This window comes from Neovison vison, chromosome 4 (genome assembly GCF_020171115.1).
Source record: "Neovison vison isolate M4711 chromosome 4, ASM_NN_V1, whole genome shotgun sequence".
Lineage (NCBI taxonomy): Eukaryota > Metazoa > Chordata > Mammalia > Carnivora > Mustelidae > Neogale > Neogale vison.
In genome coordinates this window covers 53,789,253-53,808,474 of record NC_058094.1, presented here as the reverse complement: position 1 = coordinate 53,808,474, position 19,222 = coordinate 53,789,253, and the positions used below count along the sequence as shown (strand labels likewise).

At 36.6% G+C, this 19,222-nt stretch overlaps 1 protein-coding gene across 2 annotated transcripts in view; it reads right to left on the bottom strand.

The window, feature by feature from the left end:
• Positions 1 to 19,222, bottom strand: part of ZNF704 (zinc finger protein 704) — a 240,952-nt gene that overhangs the window by 181,678 nt on the left and 40,052 nt on the right. For both annotated transcript variants that reach the window (XM_044245398.1, XM_044245397.1), the window contains exon 2: positions 8,543 to 8,784. In XM_044245398.1, the coding sequence (XP_044101333.1) occupies positions 8,543 to 8,763 (221 nt within the window). In that variant the 5' untranslated portion in view covers positions 8,764 to 8,784. The remainder of the gene's footprint in view (positions 1 to 8,542; positions 8,785 to 19,222) is intronic.

Below are 19,222 nucleotides of genomic sequence, written 5' to 3'. Positions count from 1 at the left end.
GAAAAAAGAAAATAACAAAGATGAAAAAAGAAATCAATGAAATAGAAAATGGGCAAACAGAGAAAATCTATATATACAAAGGTTGCTCTTTGAGAAGAGCCACAAAACTGATAAACTGCTAGTAAGATTGGTTAAAAAAAGGAAGACAATATACTAACCAATATCAGAAATCAGAACGGGACATTACTATAATATCTACAGATACTAGAAAAAATAAGGTAATATAATGAAGAACTATACATTAATAAACTTGACATCTAAATTAATGTAATGGGTAAATTTACTGAAAGATACAGATTACAAAACTGACTCAAAAAGAAACAGAAAATCTAAATATCATGTTATTTTAAAAATTGAATTGTAATTAGAAACACTTCCATATGTCTGATAGCCATTTGTATGTCTTCATTGGAGAAGTGTCTGTTCATATCTTCTGCCCATTTTTTTATATGATTCACTAGTCATCAGGGAGATTCAAATTAAAACCACATTGAGATACCACCTTACACCAGTTAGAATGGCCAAAATTAGCAAGACAGGAAAAAACATGTGTTGGAGAGGATGTGGAGAAAGGGGAACCCTCTTACACTGTTGGTGGGAATGCAAATTGGTGCAGCCACTTTGGAGAACAGTGTGGAGATTCCTCAAGAAATTAAAAATAGAGCTTCTCTATGACCCTGCAATTGCACTACTGGGTATTTACCCCAAAGATACAGATGTAGTGAAAAGAAGGGCCATCTGTACCCCAAAGTTCATAGCAGCAATGGCCACGGTCGCCAAACTGTGGAAAGAACCAAGATGCCCTTCAACGGACAAATGGATAAGGAAGATGTGGTCCATATACACTATGGAGTATTATGCCTCCATCAGAAAGGATGAATACCCAACCTTTGTAGCAACATGGACAGGACTGGAAAAGATTAAGCTGAGTGAAATAAGTCAAGCAGAGAGAGTCAATTATCATATGGTTTTGCTTATTTGTGGAGCATAACAAATAACATGGAGGACATGGGGAGATGGAGAGGAGAAGGGAGTTGGGGGAAATTGGAAGGGGAGGTGAACCATGAGAGACTATGGACTCTGAAAAACAACCTGAGGTTTTTGAAGTGGCAGGGGGTGGGAGGTTGGGGGAACCAGGTGATGGGTATTAGGGAGGGCATGGATTGCATGGAGCACTGGGTGTGATGCAAAAACAATGAATACTGTTATGCTGAAAAGAAATAAAAAATTAAAAAAAAAACACTTCCATAAAGAAAACTCAAGGTCAAGACATTTTCAGTCGTGGACCTATCCTTTAAGGCAAAGTAATAGCAGACCTAAAACAAACTGAGAAGAAGAAAGGACAAGGAAACACTTCCTAACCCATTTTATGAGACTATCATTAAACTTCTATTAAAATCAGGCAAAGAGATCCAGGTAAATGAAATGACTGGTCAATGGATGGAAATGAATGAACCTTAACAGAATTTTAGCAAAAATGGATCCTTCAGTGTGTAAGAGAGTGTTGAAAAGTTCACTTTATGGTCAAAGACTGATCGATGTAATTCAACATATAATAATTTTTAAAAGTATGCTCGTATAAATAGATGCAAAAATTTCTGTTAGTATAACATCTATTGAAGAGAAAATCTCTCAGCAAATTAGGAAGAGTACTTTCTTACTTTCATAAAAAAATTAAGCATACTGAAAATACTACATGTTGGTGAATACATAAAGCCACTGAAGCTCTTGTACATTACTGGTGGGAACGTATAATGGTACAACTACTTTGAAAATGTATGGCAGTTTAAAAAAAAATTTAATATACAATGGCCATATGAACTATTAATTCAAGTCTTGGGTATTTAAAAATGAAAACATATTCCACACAAAAGCATACCTGGATATTCATAGCAGATTTATTCCTGATAACCCTAAACTGGACACAACCCAAATATCCATCAGAAGAGAAGGGATAATAAGATTATCATATCCTCATACAATGGAATACTCTTTGGCAATACAAAGTAACACACTACTGACAAATGCAAAAGAAAAATATAGTAAATCTTTAAAAAAATCATGCCGAGTGAATGAAGATTCCTGAAAATGCATCGTGTTTGATTCCATTTATATGAATTCTAGAAAAACTAGAAAACTAGAAAAAAAAAACTAGTCCATAGAATATTGGCTGCCAAGTGCTGAGGGTCAGAGGACAGGCTGACAGGGAAGGGGCACAGTAAAAAATTTTTGGGGGGAAGAACATTTTCTTTATCTTGATTATGGCATTAATTACACAGGTACATAGTTTTGTTACAACTCATTAAAGTGCACATTTAAAGTGGGTACATTTTCCTACATGAATTATACCTCAAGTTTATACCTATAAACTTGACTTAGAGACAACTGAACAAATATCCACAAGTTGAATAGTCATAGGAAAAGCAAAATTCTACCTGTTTATTAGATGAGGTAAGTTCTATAAGTTACTGTTTGAATGAAAATGCTATTGTGAAAAGACTGAATAAGGGTTTCCTTTATAAGAAAAATAATAGAATATGCAGTGGTAGTGTCCCTCTCTGAGAGGCAAAGATAACTAATAATGTTATTAAGTGTAAGTCTTAATTAATGAACATGAATGATTATTCTACTCAAAGTAAATTTATAAGGCAAGACATAGAGGTATTCATCAGCACTAGCAACCTATATTAATTTTCCTAGAGCGCCCTCCACAAATCACCACAAACTGTGTGTCTCAAAACAACAGAATTTTATTGTCTCACAATTTTGGAGGCTAAAGACGAAATTAAGATGTCAGGGAGCCATAATTTTTTAGTCCTTGTTGTGCTGCTATAACAAAACACCATAGACCAGGTAGCTTACAAACAACAGAAATTTCTCTCTCATTGTTCTGGAGCTTGGGAGTCTGAGATAAGGATGCCACAAGATTGACAGAGGGTTGTCTTCTGGGCTGCATACTTCTTGTATCCTCACTTGGTAGAGTGGGCAAGGGAGCTCTCTGAACCTCCTTTATAAGGGCATTAATCCCACCCGCGCCATGTTCCACCCCATGATGATCTAATCAACAGGCAAATGACTTACCTTCTAATACTATCACTTTGGGGATTAGGTTTCAACAAATGAACTTGGGAGGGCACACATTCAGACCACAGCACCTTCTCTGAAGGCTCTGGGGAGAGACTCTGTTTCATGCCTTTTTCGTAGCTTTTGGTATTGCTGCCAACAGACAAATTAATCCAATCTCTGCCTCCACTGGCTTTCTCCCTGCACTTTTTGTCTCCTCTCCTCTCTTCTTCTATGGATACCAGCCATACTGGTTTATAGCCCACCCCAAAGACATTCATCTTAATTTGGTTATATCTGCCAGAGCCTAATTTCCAAATAAAATCTCATTTACAGGTACTGGGGCATCAGGGCTTTGTCATATCTTTTGGGGTATATGATTCGATCTATACATACTCCAGATAACTGGCACCCACAGACCAAAAACCTTTATTCCTATTACCATCATTTCTACTTTCTCACAATTTACAACTCTTTCGCAATTTCTCAATTCTGACATGAGTGTCCAGTACTTGTTTCTCCTTGTTTCTCTTTTGGTAAGTGTCTACATTGTTTACTGTAAAATCAAAAGATTTTATAAAACTATTTACTTTAAAGGCAGCAGATTTCAAGTAATATATGCCAAGAAATAATACATCTAATCCTTAAAATACCTAGAAACACTAGAGCAGTCTTCATGAACTGTATATGGGAGTCGGCCCAGTGACATCCCCAGCAACTCCCCAGCAACTCCCCACAACAGGCAGAATTAACATGGGTGGAAGTTTCTGCTCCAAGATGGACTCTCCTGGGTCCTTCATGTTCTCTTTTCTGAGACTCACAGATTTTACCACCATGCCTAGTTACCCTCTGGGTCAGTTCAAACACCCAAACAAACACTTTTTGCACTATGAAAGAATTCGGTGTTACCAACTACATTCAAGCAACCCAATTCACCAGAAGTCTCATGTGCCAACAGCTTGGCACGCATTCCAAGAACAGAAAAATTCCTTCCAACTACTTGTATGCTTCACATCCCTGGCTAATCAGTAAATTCCCTATTCTGTTTTAGTATATGTGCTGCCGAAGCGAGCACAAATTCCCTATTCTGGATTTCAACTCTTTCTTTCTCTCCAGATTTCCATCACTAATCGGGGCATGATTCATTTATTATCTGTGCCCAGGTTCATCATCTTATTCAAATGAGGCTAAAATCACTGTCTTGACTAATGAATCACTGAGCTCTACCCACAAGAAACCTCTGGTTGGCATTTGTCTTACTGACCTTTGGCCTCTTACTCATTTCTTGAGCCAAACTACAGTTTTGGAATTCCTTTCTGGATGGACTCTTCAAGAGCTCCCACCCCTGTCTCTTTATACTCTTAAACTTCATTTTTCTCAACTCTCCATAGAAATCAAGACTGCTAGTATTTTTCCCTAGAGATTAAAAAATACTTAAGAAGACATATTATAATTAGTAACTCCTCATTCTCCATTCACAATCTCTTCTGGAGGGGGTTGTTTTCTTTTATAACCATGCATTACTAAGTGAGTAAGTTGCGACAACTTGAGAGAGAGAGGCATCATTTACAGAGTGTTGCCCCCACTGTTAGCACTGACAACCCCCAACCCCAAACTAGTGCTCCCCAATAATTTGTTGCAAACAATTTTTCTTCTGTTAATGATAGATGTTTAGTTCCAAAGAAACACTGCTCATTCATGTGTTCCCTCACACACTCTTGCTCTCTTTGCTTAGTTTTCTCCACTGAAGAACTTGGAATACTCTGAGTACCCCAACTCTATAATGCACTCACTCTACCTCTACAACCCTCCCCCAAAGAAAAGACTGTCTCTTCCTAAAATTGATAAAGAAATATTCCACAGGTAAGTGGACTCCAATGCATTTACATAATGCAGGACTCATGACGACCTTGCAAGGCAGTCTAGGACACTTCCCCCAACCTTCCCTGGCTCTCTCCCTCACTGGGCTCAGGACTGCACAGTCTCACTTACCTCTGCCTCCTTCCCTGTCCCTTGCCTCACCCCACCCCTTTTTACCCACAGGTATCTGTTCCAATAAAATGCTTGCATTTAATCCTGCCTTGGCATTTGCTTCTCAGAAGACCCAGCTTAACACATCAGGATTAAGAGTTTATTTAAATTTATGAGCAACTTTTAAATGGGTCCTCAGAAATTGGGTAAACAAAAAGGCATTTGGTAAAGTAGGTCTCAGATATAGGGTTCCTCCTTCTCTATTCCATTCATCCCTACCTTGAAAAAGAGACTAAACCACCCCCCCAAAAAAGGCTTTTCAATAGTTGTATCAAATTAATAGCTTTCCTAATATTAAGAGATTCTTCTTTATATACAAATTCACCCAGTTGTAATAAAAAGAAAGGAAGTTAGAAACTGTTATTTGAAATTAGCTACTTAGGTGTCTGTTTCTATGATTCAACTGTAAACTCTAAAGGGTTGGCATCCCATTTCATTCTTTTTTTACTGAGTACCAGTTTCCTAGCAGGTACTCAATAAATAAGCTACTGCATGGAAACAGAAAATGCTCAATCACAGTGAAGTATAAAGTTGGGGAGGGAAGTTCCAAAACCTTTCTAGGGATATGAAGAAACATAAAATATATCCATTATCTTCATTATATAAACCATAGAAAATAAACTTCAAGTTCCATTTTACAAAATAAAGAAAGCAAACATCAATAAAAATCTTCTTAGCTATAGTGGGAATAAGCAAAAGATAAAGTGAGAAAGAATTTATTTTAAACTATTGAGAACTCTCTTAACAGTGATACTCTATTGGTTAAAAACAGTTATCTTGCCTTTCTGAGAGCTCTCCAATACAGGGCACCTGAATGGCTCAGTTAGTTAAGCAGCTGCGTTCGGCTCAGATCCCAGAGTCCTGGGATCAAGTCCCGCAGTGGGCTCCCAGCTTCACGGAGAGGCTGCTTCTCCCTATTACCTTCTTCCCTCTCATGGTCTCTCTCACTGTCTCTCTCTCAAATAAATAAATAAAATCTTAAAAAAACAACAACAATAAAGAACTGTCCAATACTTAATTGGACAAATCTCTGAATTTAAGAGAATAAGTTGTAATACTCATGTGGCTAGAGCCATAGCCTATATATGTATATATATAATGCATATGTGTACTACGTATTATACAAGATACAGATTTCCTTTTATCAATAAACTTCACCATACTGTAGACGTAATCAAACTTCATTATTTATACACTGCCAACAGACAGAATAGTATTTCTCCTTTATACACAAAAAGAAAAGTCTTGTATCTTCTTACCATGTCAAGTAAAAGAGTTTCTTTAAAACAAGATATTGATCCACTTAGATGATAGTGGAAAGTTGACATTTACAAAATAATTCCATGACAGCAAATGGAAATAGAACCAAAAGGATTGAGAGTTAGATAATTAGACTCCATAATTTCTAATTCCTTCATTGTCATTAAGAAGAAGAGCAATTTATTTCACCAACTGTTGGCATATTTATGATGATTAAATTCTTACTACAGCAATGAAAACAAGTGTATCAGTTGAGACCTCAAACAATGAAGCTTTAACTAGTATTTCCCATAATAGATGAATAGGTCTAAATTATACCCTGTCATTGGGGAATTTTTGCTGTACATTAATGGATTTAAAATCTAATTAACTCACATATACTGTTTAAGAACACTACAATAACATTGACTCAACTCATAACTTTTAGGTATACTTAGTAAACTAGAGAAAGTGGAAAAAATATTCCACATACCAGAGGCAGAAAAAGCAGAAGACATTTTTCTTTCTTTCCTTTTCATTATTCTCCCCAGAACCTACTGCAAGTGGGGTGGAATTAGAGAAGAAAGATATATCTAAAACAATCTACGGTAATTTAAAATGATTAATTCCAGGTCTTTTAACATAAGAGGTTCTAGTGGAAATTTTAGGTAGAGTAAATCCTGTTGAACTGCAATTTATCACTAAAATATCTGACATGGGGAAGTCTAATTTTTGCAACACAAGCTTTGGAAGAAAATAAAACCATAGCTCTTCAGATTTCAAATTAACATGTCACTTTTCCTATGAGTCAACCAAATAACAGATATGAATTGAAGTACCTACCAGTTTTTTAGGGCATGATAAAAACATTTCAGGATGAGTGTCCAGTTAAAGGAACTAATCCTAAAGAATTTAACATGAGCTTTATATGAAAAAAAAAATAGAAAAGCAAATAATTCTACGTAGTTAAACAGAAGTCGTGAATATATGAAATTTGCAGCTGAAAGTTAAGGAAAACAAGGAGACCTAAAATTTTAGAAAGTATGACAAATTTGGTAACAAAATAGAAAAATATGTAATTTTCTCAAAGAGATATTTTTGATTAAATATAGAAGGCAATGAAATTCTAATTATAAAAAGTGGATAGGTAGCAAAAAAAACCATTTGTTCCTTTCCCAAAGATAGTATTTTCCTAGTTAGCTGCCTGAAACCATTCAAATAAATAGAGGATATCTCAAAAAATTGCTTATAAAATTTCATTATAAATGGCTTTGGGTAACAAAATACAGTATACATATTAAAAATAAGCAATCTTTCATGCTATAGCATTTTCTTTCTTTTCCTCATCCAACAAATATTGATGGGGCCTCTAGCACATAATTAAGCATTATTCTAGTGCTAAGGATACAGCACAAACAAGATGGACTAAAATCCTGGCTACATGGAACTTAATTTCTAGGTGAAATAAATGACAAGCAAGAAAGTAAGTAAAAGTCTAGTATATTCCATTTTGCTATTCCATTGTCATTCTGCCACAATACTGTCCTTTGACAGGATGCTACTGGATATAGTTTAAGTAAAATTATAATGTGATAAAAGTCTTCTGATATTTCCATAAACCCTCTTGGTCCAGCTCTGAGGTTGATCAGTCTTAAAAGGATTACCATGATATAAACCAGGGATCACCAAACGTTTTCTGTAATGAGTCACATACAAATATTTTAGGTTTTGCAGACCACCTATGATCTATGTCACATGTTCTTCATTTTTTTTAACCCTTTAAAAATGTAAAACCATTCTTACCTCATAAGTTATACAAAATGTGCCAGGGGCTGAATCTGGCCTGCAGCCACAGCTCTCCAACCTCTGTCCAAAATCTAAGTATGTGAGTGTCTCTGCTTTAAGTGGCTATGCTCAGTACTACATTTTTTGTTTTTCCTTTAACATTTATTCTTTTCCTCTTTATTATTCATTTTCCAAAATTTAATAAAGCGTTCTTTTCTGAAGCTACAATACTTCCAACCAGAGCAGCCTCAAAATTCCAAAGAGCAAGGATACCTGCTCTATTTCACCCAAGCAACAGAGAAACATTCTTGGAAAAAAAAAAATACTAAGTCTATATGCTATAGAGAGATATCCCGGTGGAGATTGTAGATGCTCCCCATTGACTTCCTGGGGCAGACACATAGAAAGTCTATTGTTCCCTTACCTTGCTGGAGGAACATCAATATTGGAAGAAACAACTTTTCGTTTTTGCTCAAGGAGACAGATGGAGCGAGTATTTTCTTTTTCATGGTCAAGGGCTCGGTTGGCTTTTTTGGTGTCTGCTGTTTTCACATCTTCCTCCATGGCCAAGGGAAACAAGTGTTGATGAGACATTTTTTTACTAGAGTCACGTTTTAAGTCCTCTGGTTGAAATGTGAAGGTCATTTCCCGTTTAATGCTCCCCACCTGTGAAATGAAACATAAGAATTCTTACTTGCCCAGAACATCAGCTTTGCATAATTATGTGCAGATGACCCCAGAAAAGACCACAGATCGGAGACTTCCTTGTTCATGTTGAAGATTTTATAGTTTAAATAAGAAATATGTAACAGGGAGATAAAATAACTGACATTATGAAGTAACAGACATTTGATGCATCATCTGTCATAAAGCAAAAAAGCAGCATCATAAACATAAGAGGAACTTTTCAGGCATACAAAAACTTTGAAGACTTGAAAGCATAATGCTTCTAAAACAAATCTTAAACTTTAATACATCACTGGTTTCTCTTCAACAACTGACAAAGTCAATTAAGTATATAAATTCTTAAATATTTCACACTAATTATATTGAATAGAAGAGTGTTATAAACATAAAATGAGCCTTATCTTTGACTATAAATACTGATCTTAACCATATTCTTTAGTTCATGAAGAACTGTTTTTTATCTTTTATCTATAGCAGCTAAGATCTTAATGAAATCTCTTATTAGTATGATGATAAAAAAGTCATTAATTTTTCTTATCATTTTTGACTAAATGCAACATGGCTTAAGGTTTGAGGCAAATATAAAGTTAAACCTCAGGGCCTTAACTCTTGTTATTTCAGAGTTTGTGATGACTAAAAACAGACTGAAGTCAAAGAAAAATTTTTGTAAAGGTGGTTGGTATTGTAAGTGAGGTTTGGGATGAACTTGTTAAATTCATGAGTGTACAAAGAAGAGCCAAAGGGAGCACCTGGGGAGCTCAATCAGGTAAGCATCTGCCTTTGAATCAGGTCATGATCCCAGAGTCCTGGGATGGAGCCAAGTTTCTTGCTCCCTGATCAGTAGGGATCCTGCTTCTCCCCCTCCCTCTGCCTCTGCCCCTACCTTGCTCATGCTTTCTCTCCTATCTCTCTCTCTCAAATAAACAAATAAAATCTTAAGAAAACGAAAGTGGAAAAAAAAAAAAAGGAAAGAAAGAAAGAGAGAGAGAGAAAGAAAAGTGATCCACTGCTCAGTGGATTATGTTTCAAAATATGCACACCTGTCAGACATGTCACAGGCCCATTCAGTAGTTCAGCCCTTTCATGGACTTAGTGTTATAAATTCAAGAAATCTTCACTTACCTACTAAACAGAGGATATACTTGCTTTTTTCTTTTTAATTTTAGGTAGGAGGGAAAGCACAAAAAATCTGATCAAATAGATTTAGAATTACAGAAGCTAAACCCACAAACATAAGACATTTTCAGAAAAAAATGAGAATACAGGTGTTCAATAATAGCAGACTGGCCATGTATGATATTAAGGACCAGAAATTTTCAGACTAAAGGGCGCATGTTAAGAGTCGCAGGACCCGCTTATATATGAGGATTTCCAGAACCCAGGGATAACCTTGTGCCTTAGAACCCACTTGGCTGGAATGTATCTTTCATATGAACACAGAGCTCTAAACTGAGCTGTCTTCTCTCCTTGACCTGTTCTTGTCAGGGCAAAATGATCTTCTTCCCATGGGGTTCCTGTCAGACCTAAGCCCAGGAAAATGATCAGTCACTTTTGGCCTTCTTGCAACTCATGGGAAAGTTACCAGTATTTCTTAAAATGAGTGGTTTAAAGAGCTTTTGTAACGGCATCAATGCACAACAGAAAAATTTTAAAAAAAATCCAAACTTCCAAAAATGCAATGAATGTTCAATAAAAGTGTAGCTTGACAAAACTGACAAGTGTAATGACTTTACTTCAAATACCCAGCACAAGTCACTTTCTGTGTAAATTGTTCTGCCGGCAGGTAGGAGAGGGAGGTACACCTCATTCCAAGCCTACATTACAACTGGGATACCCTAAACACCAGGCATAGAAGATGAAAACAAAGGCCTGGTTTGGACGATCATAGTCTCCCTCTGAGTGCCAAGTATTGCCTTAATTAAATATTTAAGTAGTCATTAGTATTAAGTTGTAGCAATAATTGACATCTATACCTCTCTTGGGGCCAACTGTACTGATTAAGCGAATTCAATCCAAAGACAGGGTTAGTGGAGAATATTACAGGAAGCTCAGCTCTTAGTTTTAAAGTTTTAGGGGAAAAAAAATCTAGCATTTTAAAGCAAATTAATACAAAGTAGAATAAATTTCCTACAGAGATTATGTTCTAATTCTATGTCATGATCTTAGCCAAGACTTCTAAAAATTATAGTAATATTCAACAAGGTAAGCTATAAATCTTCCATAATACAGCCTAAACAAAAAAATTAATATCTCAATAGTAATCAGGAAATCTTAACATGTGATGGATTTCAAAGGCTATTTAGCCCAAACTCCTTATATTAAAAGTGAAATTAATAGCATTAGGAAAGGACCAAAGAGGACAGAAAAATATAGCAATGAGTAAGAGATTTTAGATATTTTGACTCATGGATTTCACTGTATGTAAATCTGGTGGAAGGAGTGGGTGACAGGTGTAGATCTTCATTATATTACTCAGCTTTAAGGTTTACATATAGAGATTCCATGTTCTTATCAACACTCTTTTATCTGTATCAGGTATTAACATTTAAAAGCTTTTTTCAAAGAAGAGTTCACAGGAAACTAGAGAGTAGGGAGAGTACATGAAGTCAAATCTTGAGAAACCGGACTCTGAAATGGCTCAGAGAGATAGAACGGTGGCTGGAGAGGATGCCAGACAAGGGGACATGTTCCAAAGTGAAAGGTAATAGAGCATGTTTAGATGCTGAGTCAGAATGGAAAGAAAGGGGTGAGTAAGGTTAGTAGGAGCAGAAAGGGATAGGACTAATAATGAGTTGTTACACCTCTAGCAGATTAGCAGAACAGAGCAAAAGGAACAACATATGAACCCTAATTAAATTTGAACTCCTATTAGATTAGCAGAACAAAGCAGTAAAAGGAGATATGGTTCCATTTATATGAGATTTCCAGAAAAAGCAAAGCTACAAAGACAGAAAACAGATCAGTGATTGTCTGGGGCTGGGGGTAGGAGAAAGAACCAACAATAAATGCATTCCAGAGAACTTTCTATGGTGGTGGAAATGTTCTAGAACTAGACTGTTATATTTGTATAATGCTATAAATTTATTTAAAATAATTGAATTGTATTCTTAAAGTGAGATGAATATTATGGTATGTAGATTATACCTCACCAGTACTGTTAATTTAAAAAGAAAAAGTAGTAACCAGTGTGGAAAGTACATTCACAAGAACCCTGAGACCAGAAATTGGGAAACTGTGCTTATAAAGCAGCTTCCATAAATTCTATTGAGTCTTTTTTTTTTTTTTTAAACACAGGTGATATGGCAAGCCAAGCTGCTGCCAGCAATTGTATAGTTATATCCTGCATACTGGTAAGATGGGGCTCAATCCAGCCCCCACTCAAGTCACGTCCCCTGGCTTCATCACCCATAGAAGAGAGACACTTTTCTAATTCTTCTACCTGGGGAGGAATTTTTGTACTTCATCTCTCCAAATAGGGCACTCCTATCTACTTTTTCCCCAATTTGCACACTGCCCTGGTGACAAAAGTAAATGCCTTGGGCCTATCTACATGGCCTGGGCCACATTAGCTGCCTCCCTGGAAGCAGATATCAATTAATTATGCGACTCCTATGAGCTGGACAGTTTTGATAACAGAAATATCGAGGGTATCAGAAGCAGCACTCTGTGCTATAGGTCAGAAGGAGGCAAAGGGCTCAACACAGAAGATGGCCAGAAGACAAACACACACACAAAATCTAGAAGCCCCGAGTGACAAATAATGAAGAGAAACAGCAAGATCATTGATTAGTAAATTCTAGGAGAAAATACAAGGCTGAGAAAATACGAGGCTGAGAAAATATGAGGCTAAGATTTAGGAATGATTTTAGTCTAGATTAAGAAAAAAATAAACTGTATCCTGCCCAGGGAAGGATTCATCTGAATATCTCATGCTGGTAAGACTGGACATTGGACGGTAGTAGTAGTATTTGATCTTGGTTGTCACACTTAAGATGGACAATGACAGATTGTCCATCACAGAACCAACACAATCACAGAAACAACACAACAGAACGATCAGCATGGCAAAGGATGTTATTGGGAGGAACTGGGAATATTCTGTCTAGAAAACCAAGGGTTTATGCCCCACACAGCTGCTCATAGATGAGTAAAGAGCCCTTTTGAAGAAGAGGAATTTGAGTTCTCTTGTGTTCCTCTGGAAACAGGATCAATGGCTCATTTCTGCTTCTAGCTAACTCCCTTCCGACCTTACAGTTTACTCACTCTTCCTCTTTTCTTCTTCTTACTCTTTTACTAGAGTGTAAATGAAATATGGTGTATCCATAAGAAATACTACTTTCTACCTGTGTTTTCATGAAGTCAAGTTAAGTAGGTAGATTCTCAGAAGCTACCTTGTCTCACTTGAACACTTTAATTTTTACTGTTTCTGTGGAGTTTAATTACACTTTTCATTTTTAAAAGTATTATAAAATATGTTTGTTATTAAATTTTCAATAAAAGTATGAATAAAATTAAATGGCAAAAGCCTTCTATTCTTCCCCATCCTTTAACTAGCCCTGCCCAGTCAGGTCCTATCTCTAGAGAGCAGCTTTTAACAATTTACTGCCACACTTTAAATCACTTAAAATACATTAAATACCTATCAATGTGTATACACTGTTTGGAGCATCCAAACACAAATGTGATTATACTACATGTATTACTCTGTAGCTTATTTTCTCACTTCACCATAAATCATGGGCAACTTTCCATGTTAGTAGTACATCTACTAATTTTTTAAAACACTGAAAACTAACAGCTCATGAGATCAGATTTTTTAATTAATCTCAACTTGACAGACACTGAGGTTCTTTTCAATTTTTCATTATTAAAAATAATTCTACAATGAACATCCCTGCATATCTATGCATATAGCTTTATGCATTTGTGCAAACATTTTTTTTGCAGGAAAAATTCCCAGAGGTTGGAATTTCTGAATCAAACAATCAAGATGTTCTTCATAGGGGAACAAAGCCTGGAACACCCACACAATGGACATACCATGAAGTCACCAAAAGAAGATCTATTAAAAGGAAAACACTTGTCCATGGTCTATTAAGAGAAACAGGCAAGTTGCAGACTAATACGTTAATTAATTATCAACTAATTACTAATTGCACTGCACTTAAAAAACAGAGTGGTTTGCTAAAAATTATATACCTTAAGGAACAGAAGACTGAATGTGCCAAGAGAGCTTCTGACTTTTTTTCTTATATAATTAGAAATACCTAAGGATGGGGACATACACACACACACACACACACACACACACACACACACAAACACACACACACAATTTTAAGGTGGCGAGATTACAGAAGACTTTTATGTTTTTAAGGTTTTCAAATTTAAAAAAATTAAAATAAAGACAATTTTAAAAATAAGAGTCACTAAAATTATGAGGAATAATGCTCTGTGCTAAACGACATATAAGGAAACAGGGACTCTTGACTACTGTTGGAGGGAGCAAACATATTGTAGGAGGCCCACTTGGCAAAAGGTAGCAAATTTAATTGTGCATCCCTTTGTTTTAGCAATTCTACATCTAAGGAAAGAAAAGAGAAAAGCACACAAAGATGTTGATCTCAAATTTTTTTTTACAGAACTATTTATAACATTAAACAAATGCAAATTCCCTGAACACCTATCAAAAAATTTGGTGTTAATTATGCATAAACAAAAGGTATGGTTAAAAACTGAGACATCTCTATATTTATTAAAATGGGAAGACATTTAATATATTAACAGAAAAATAAAGGAAATCCAAATGAGTGTATGTAATATGATCTCAGGGAAGAGAGATATATCCATATAAGGAGAGAGGAAATTCTAAAAGGACATTCCAAAATGTTAGGAATGGTTTTCCTTGGGAGCAGATTTATAGGCCAGTTTTGCTTTTTGTTTTGTTTGCATGTAATTTGGTATTTTAAAATCTACGAAGTCATTCTATGATGAAAAAATACACATCATTTTTATATAATTGTTTCTCAAGAATCTGGCATTTATATAGCTAATACTCTTTCTTCTACTAGCTTTCAATTATTAGTATATATGCATATATTAAAGGGGGAAATGAATTACTTAAAATAATACATTCATTTGCACTATTACTTCCATTGATTATCAGCACCTCTTAATTACCACCACTGAATTCCTTCTTTCTACCCAACACAGAAACCCTTCATGTAGCACATCACAGACACATGCATTATCCAGTGTAATTTTTTGCATGGGAACAAAGCTTCAGTGTTCAATTATATGAGAATACTAACAATTACTGAGTTAACGAACAAATGAAACTCAAAATTTTTATTCCAATGAACAGCTTTTGTTTTCCTAAAAGAAGATAAACAGCATAACTATAAATATGATATACTAGGAGAAATTGCAATATTTTAAACAAGAAGTTAACAGTATCTATTTAAATCTTGAATTTCTCTAAATGGTGTCCTTTGTAAATTGGATGCCACTTTCTAAGACAGGGACTGAAGCTCATCAGCTTTTCTCAATACAAAAACATCTGGTTCTCATAGGAGGATTCTAACTGCTCATCAGAAAAGAGGATGGCTTCTAACATCAGCCCACTTACTTGATCAATTCTTTCTTCTGTCTACGCTCAAGTGCATTCCAGGCCACCTTAATCCTAACACCCTCCCTTTGGATTTGCAGTGGTGAGATGCCAAAAAGCATGTGTCAACATTCTTGGAAACTGTCCTTGCTTACTCATCTCAGCCCAATAAAATCTGAGGAGTTGGCTCTGGAGATTAACTGGATTTCCAGGAATAATCTACAGAAAGCCAACTCTTTTGCCTTTTGGGGCTTCCTGCATAGTAAGAAAGTAAAATCGAAATTCTGGAAAAGAGAATAAAATTCACAGGGAACCTGGGTGGCTCAGTCATTAAGCATCTGCCTTTGGCTGGGGTCATGATCTCAGGGTCCTGGGAATGAGCTCTGCATCAGGCACCTTCCTCAGCAGGAAGCCTGTTTCTCCCTCTCCCTCTGTCCCTGCTTGTGCTTCCTCTCTCACTGTGTCTCTGTCAATGTATTTATTTATTTATTTAAATTTATTTATTTAAATAAATTTTTTTTTTTTAAAGAGAGAGAGGGAGAATTAAATTCATGCCACAGTAAAACCACTCCTGGAGAGCAAGCCTTAGGAAGCAAGTGAATGGTCGACTTGGCCAAGTCAGTCTTTAAGACTGTTTCATTCACCAGGAAACCACACAGTCATATCCAAAAAACTTTGTAAAGGAATTGTTTCCTATTTCAGATTGTGTTTCCCCATATTAGGATTTATTTTTTAAACTTGGTTTCAAAACACACAAATATACATTACATGTTTAGTGACCGATGACAAGTGGATATCAACCACAGTGTGGAATATGCAGTCAGACCCAAAGATTTTCAAACAGGTCACCAAGAAAGCAAAGGTTACATTAATAATAGGAACAACTGATTATAAATCAATTTAAAATATTACCTCTCAGGGTCATGCTCAAAGAAAGGTTAGACTCTTGAGTTAATTGTTAAAGTGTATGTCCAAAAACAGTCAACAGAACTGTACTATCACTTTAGATTAAATTCTTCAAATTTCATGCTAGGTACACAGAAAAATAAGTCTCATGGCAAATCTATCCAGTCCTAATGAATAGGTGTAATAGAAACACTTTAGAAACAATTGTTTCCAATTGCCAGACCCTTGATTACATTATTCCCTTAGCCCTCTGAAGCCAATGAAGTGTTTGACTGCTTTATCCTCAAGTGTATTATCTCTCTGTACCAACACAGTCAATGGCAGATGAAAGTCAGACTGGTTTGATGGTATGAAGATGGGGCAAGATGTAAAACTCTTCACAACAAAGTTGAAACCCTGTATCAGGTTCTGGCCTCATGCATTCTAACCATACAAATACACTATCTTGGGCCGCCTGGGTGGCTCAGTCGTTAAGCGTCTGCCTTTGGCTCAGGTCATGATCCCAGGGTCCCGGGATCGAGCCCTGCATCGGGCTCCTTCCTCGGCAGGAAGCCTGCTTCTCCCTCTCCCACTGCCCCTGCTTGTATTCCCTCTTTCACTGTCTCTTTCTCTATCAAAGAAATAAATAAAAATCTAAAAACAAAAAAATAAAACTAGTACACTATCTCAGCCATCAGTTGTTAATGCTAGATTTACTACAGCAAGTTTTAACTTTAATATCCTCACAACTTAATAGTCAACAAAGCATGACTTGGCTTGCCTAATAGATTAGTCAGCTGCACATTTAGTGAAGTTATTGCAAAAATGTTTGGTGAAAGCCTTCTTGGCTGAAGTTTCAAGACTTCTATTAAAATTATGCAAGAGAGAACACACAACTTAAGTATTTTTTTTTTAAATCTTTTCTGAAAAGCCCTGAATGGAAATGCCTATTTCTATAAAATACAATATAGACCTCAGGTTCACTTAAGGATACCTGCACATCTTTTCTAACCAAAAGTAAGGAGAGAAGGGAAATCAGTATCAATATGGCTCAACCTTATTGGATTTACCTTCAGTATACAGAATGTTTAACTTATCACATCAACTAGGTATTCCATTTGTTTTATATAAATCAAAGCTTAACTCAACCAATCACATCCAATCCATGGGGGAATGCTGTGGCCTTTACCTTCCAAATAGATCCAAAATCCTATCACTTCCCACCACCTTCCACAGCCAACACACCCTCACCTCTTGCCAGGATTTGTACAACAGTTTCCTCCCCGGATCCCTATTTGCATTCTTGCCCTGCCTCCCACATGCCCCCAGTTCCTTCTCAGTAACAGTAGCCTGTCTTATCTCTTAAGAAGAGGAGTCAGATCATGCCCTTCCTCATCTTAGAACTCCCCAGTGGCTCCCCATTTTGCACAAAATAGAAGCTAGAGTCCTCACAGTGGCCTCCAGGGCTTCATCTGAGCTGGCTCCCCTCTATCTTTCCTTCTCCCTATCCTGCTTCCTCCCTTACTCTCATCTCTGTCCTACCCATGCTGGCCCTGAACGTGCCAGTGCCAGACACACCCCTGCCCTTGGGACCTTTCCGCTGGCCACCCCACCTTCCAGGAAGGTTCTTCCTTCATAAACCCACACTGCTTGCTTCCTCACCCTCTCATTCTTTGTGCAAATGTCTCCAGCCTCTCTAAAGTGGCAGCACTTGTCTCCCCCTCCGTATCTGCCACATTCTCTTTAGCCACAGTGTTCTTGAGCACTTACATTTCACAATGAACCAGTAATTTACTATTTATTATGTTTCTGGTCCAGTCTGCTCCACCAGTATGTTAGCTCTATGAGGATAGACATTTTTTGTTTGTTTTTTTTAAATTAACATATAATGGTCCATATACACTATGGAGTATTATGCCTCCATCAGAAAGGATGAATACCCAACTTTTGTAGCAACATGGACGGGACTGGAAGAGATTATGCTGAGTGAAATAAGTCAAGCAGAGAGAGTCAATTATCATATGGTTTCACTTATTTGTGGATCATAACAAAAAGCATGGAGGACATGGGGAGTTAGAGAGGAGAAGGGAGTTGGGGGTAATTGGAAGGGGAGGTGAATCACGAGAGACTATGGGCTCTGAAAAACAATCAGAGGGGTTTGAAGTGGCGGGGGGGGCGGTGGGAGGTTGGGGTACCAGGTGGTGGGTATTAGAGAGGGCACGGCTTGCATGGAGCACTGGGTGTGGTGAAAAAATAATGAATACTGTTTTTCTGAAAATAAATAAATTGAAAAAAAATTAACATATAATGACATTTTTTGTTTTATGTACTGATGTTTCCCAGCACTTAGAAGAGTGTCTCAAATACAGTGGACCCTCAATAAGTATTTGGGGAAAAAATAAATAAATGAATGTTCAGGTGATTATATGTGCTATATGGTGGCACCTACCGATTAAGTCTAAGGAAGATGGACGCCAAATTCCTGAGGCTGCAAAGCGTGGGATTCCTTGGTCTAAAAGACATTTCCTAAACTACCAGAAGGAAACAGTGAGTTGTGCTAAATTTGGGGAAGAAATAAGTGAAGTACAGAATGGTCACCATCTTAATCCTTTCCTTATCAAAGTATTCAACTTTATTCCATGGAGGACTTTATCTCTAGGAATGCAATCCTTATTTCATAATAAAATCTATAGAGAAAATAGGATTTATTTTACTTTTTAAATTAAGGGACTCTGGACCTTCCTTCTACGAATATCAGCAGGTTAATCCAGGACAAACCTATAGAGAGAAAATAAAGCATAATTTCTGAAGCAAGGCGCAGTTAAAGTTGTATGATTTTTAAAACTTCTAGGAGTGAAGATTCCTGGTGAGTAAAGTGTTAGGGGCAGGTCATCAAGCAGCCTGGCCCCCAGGGATGCCTAGAAA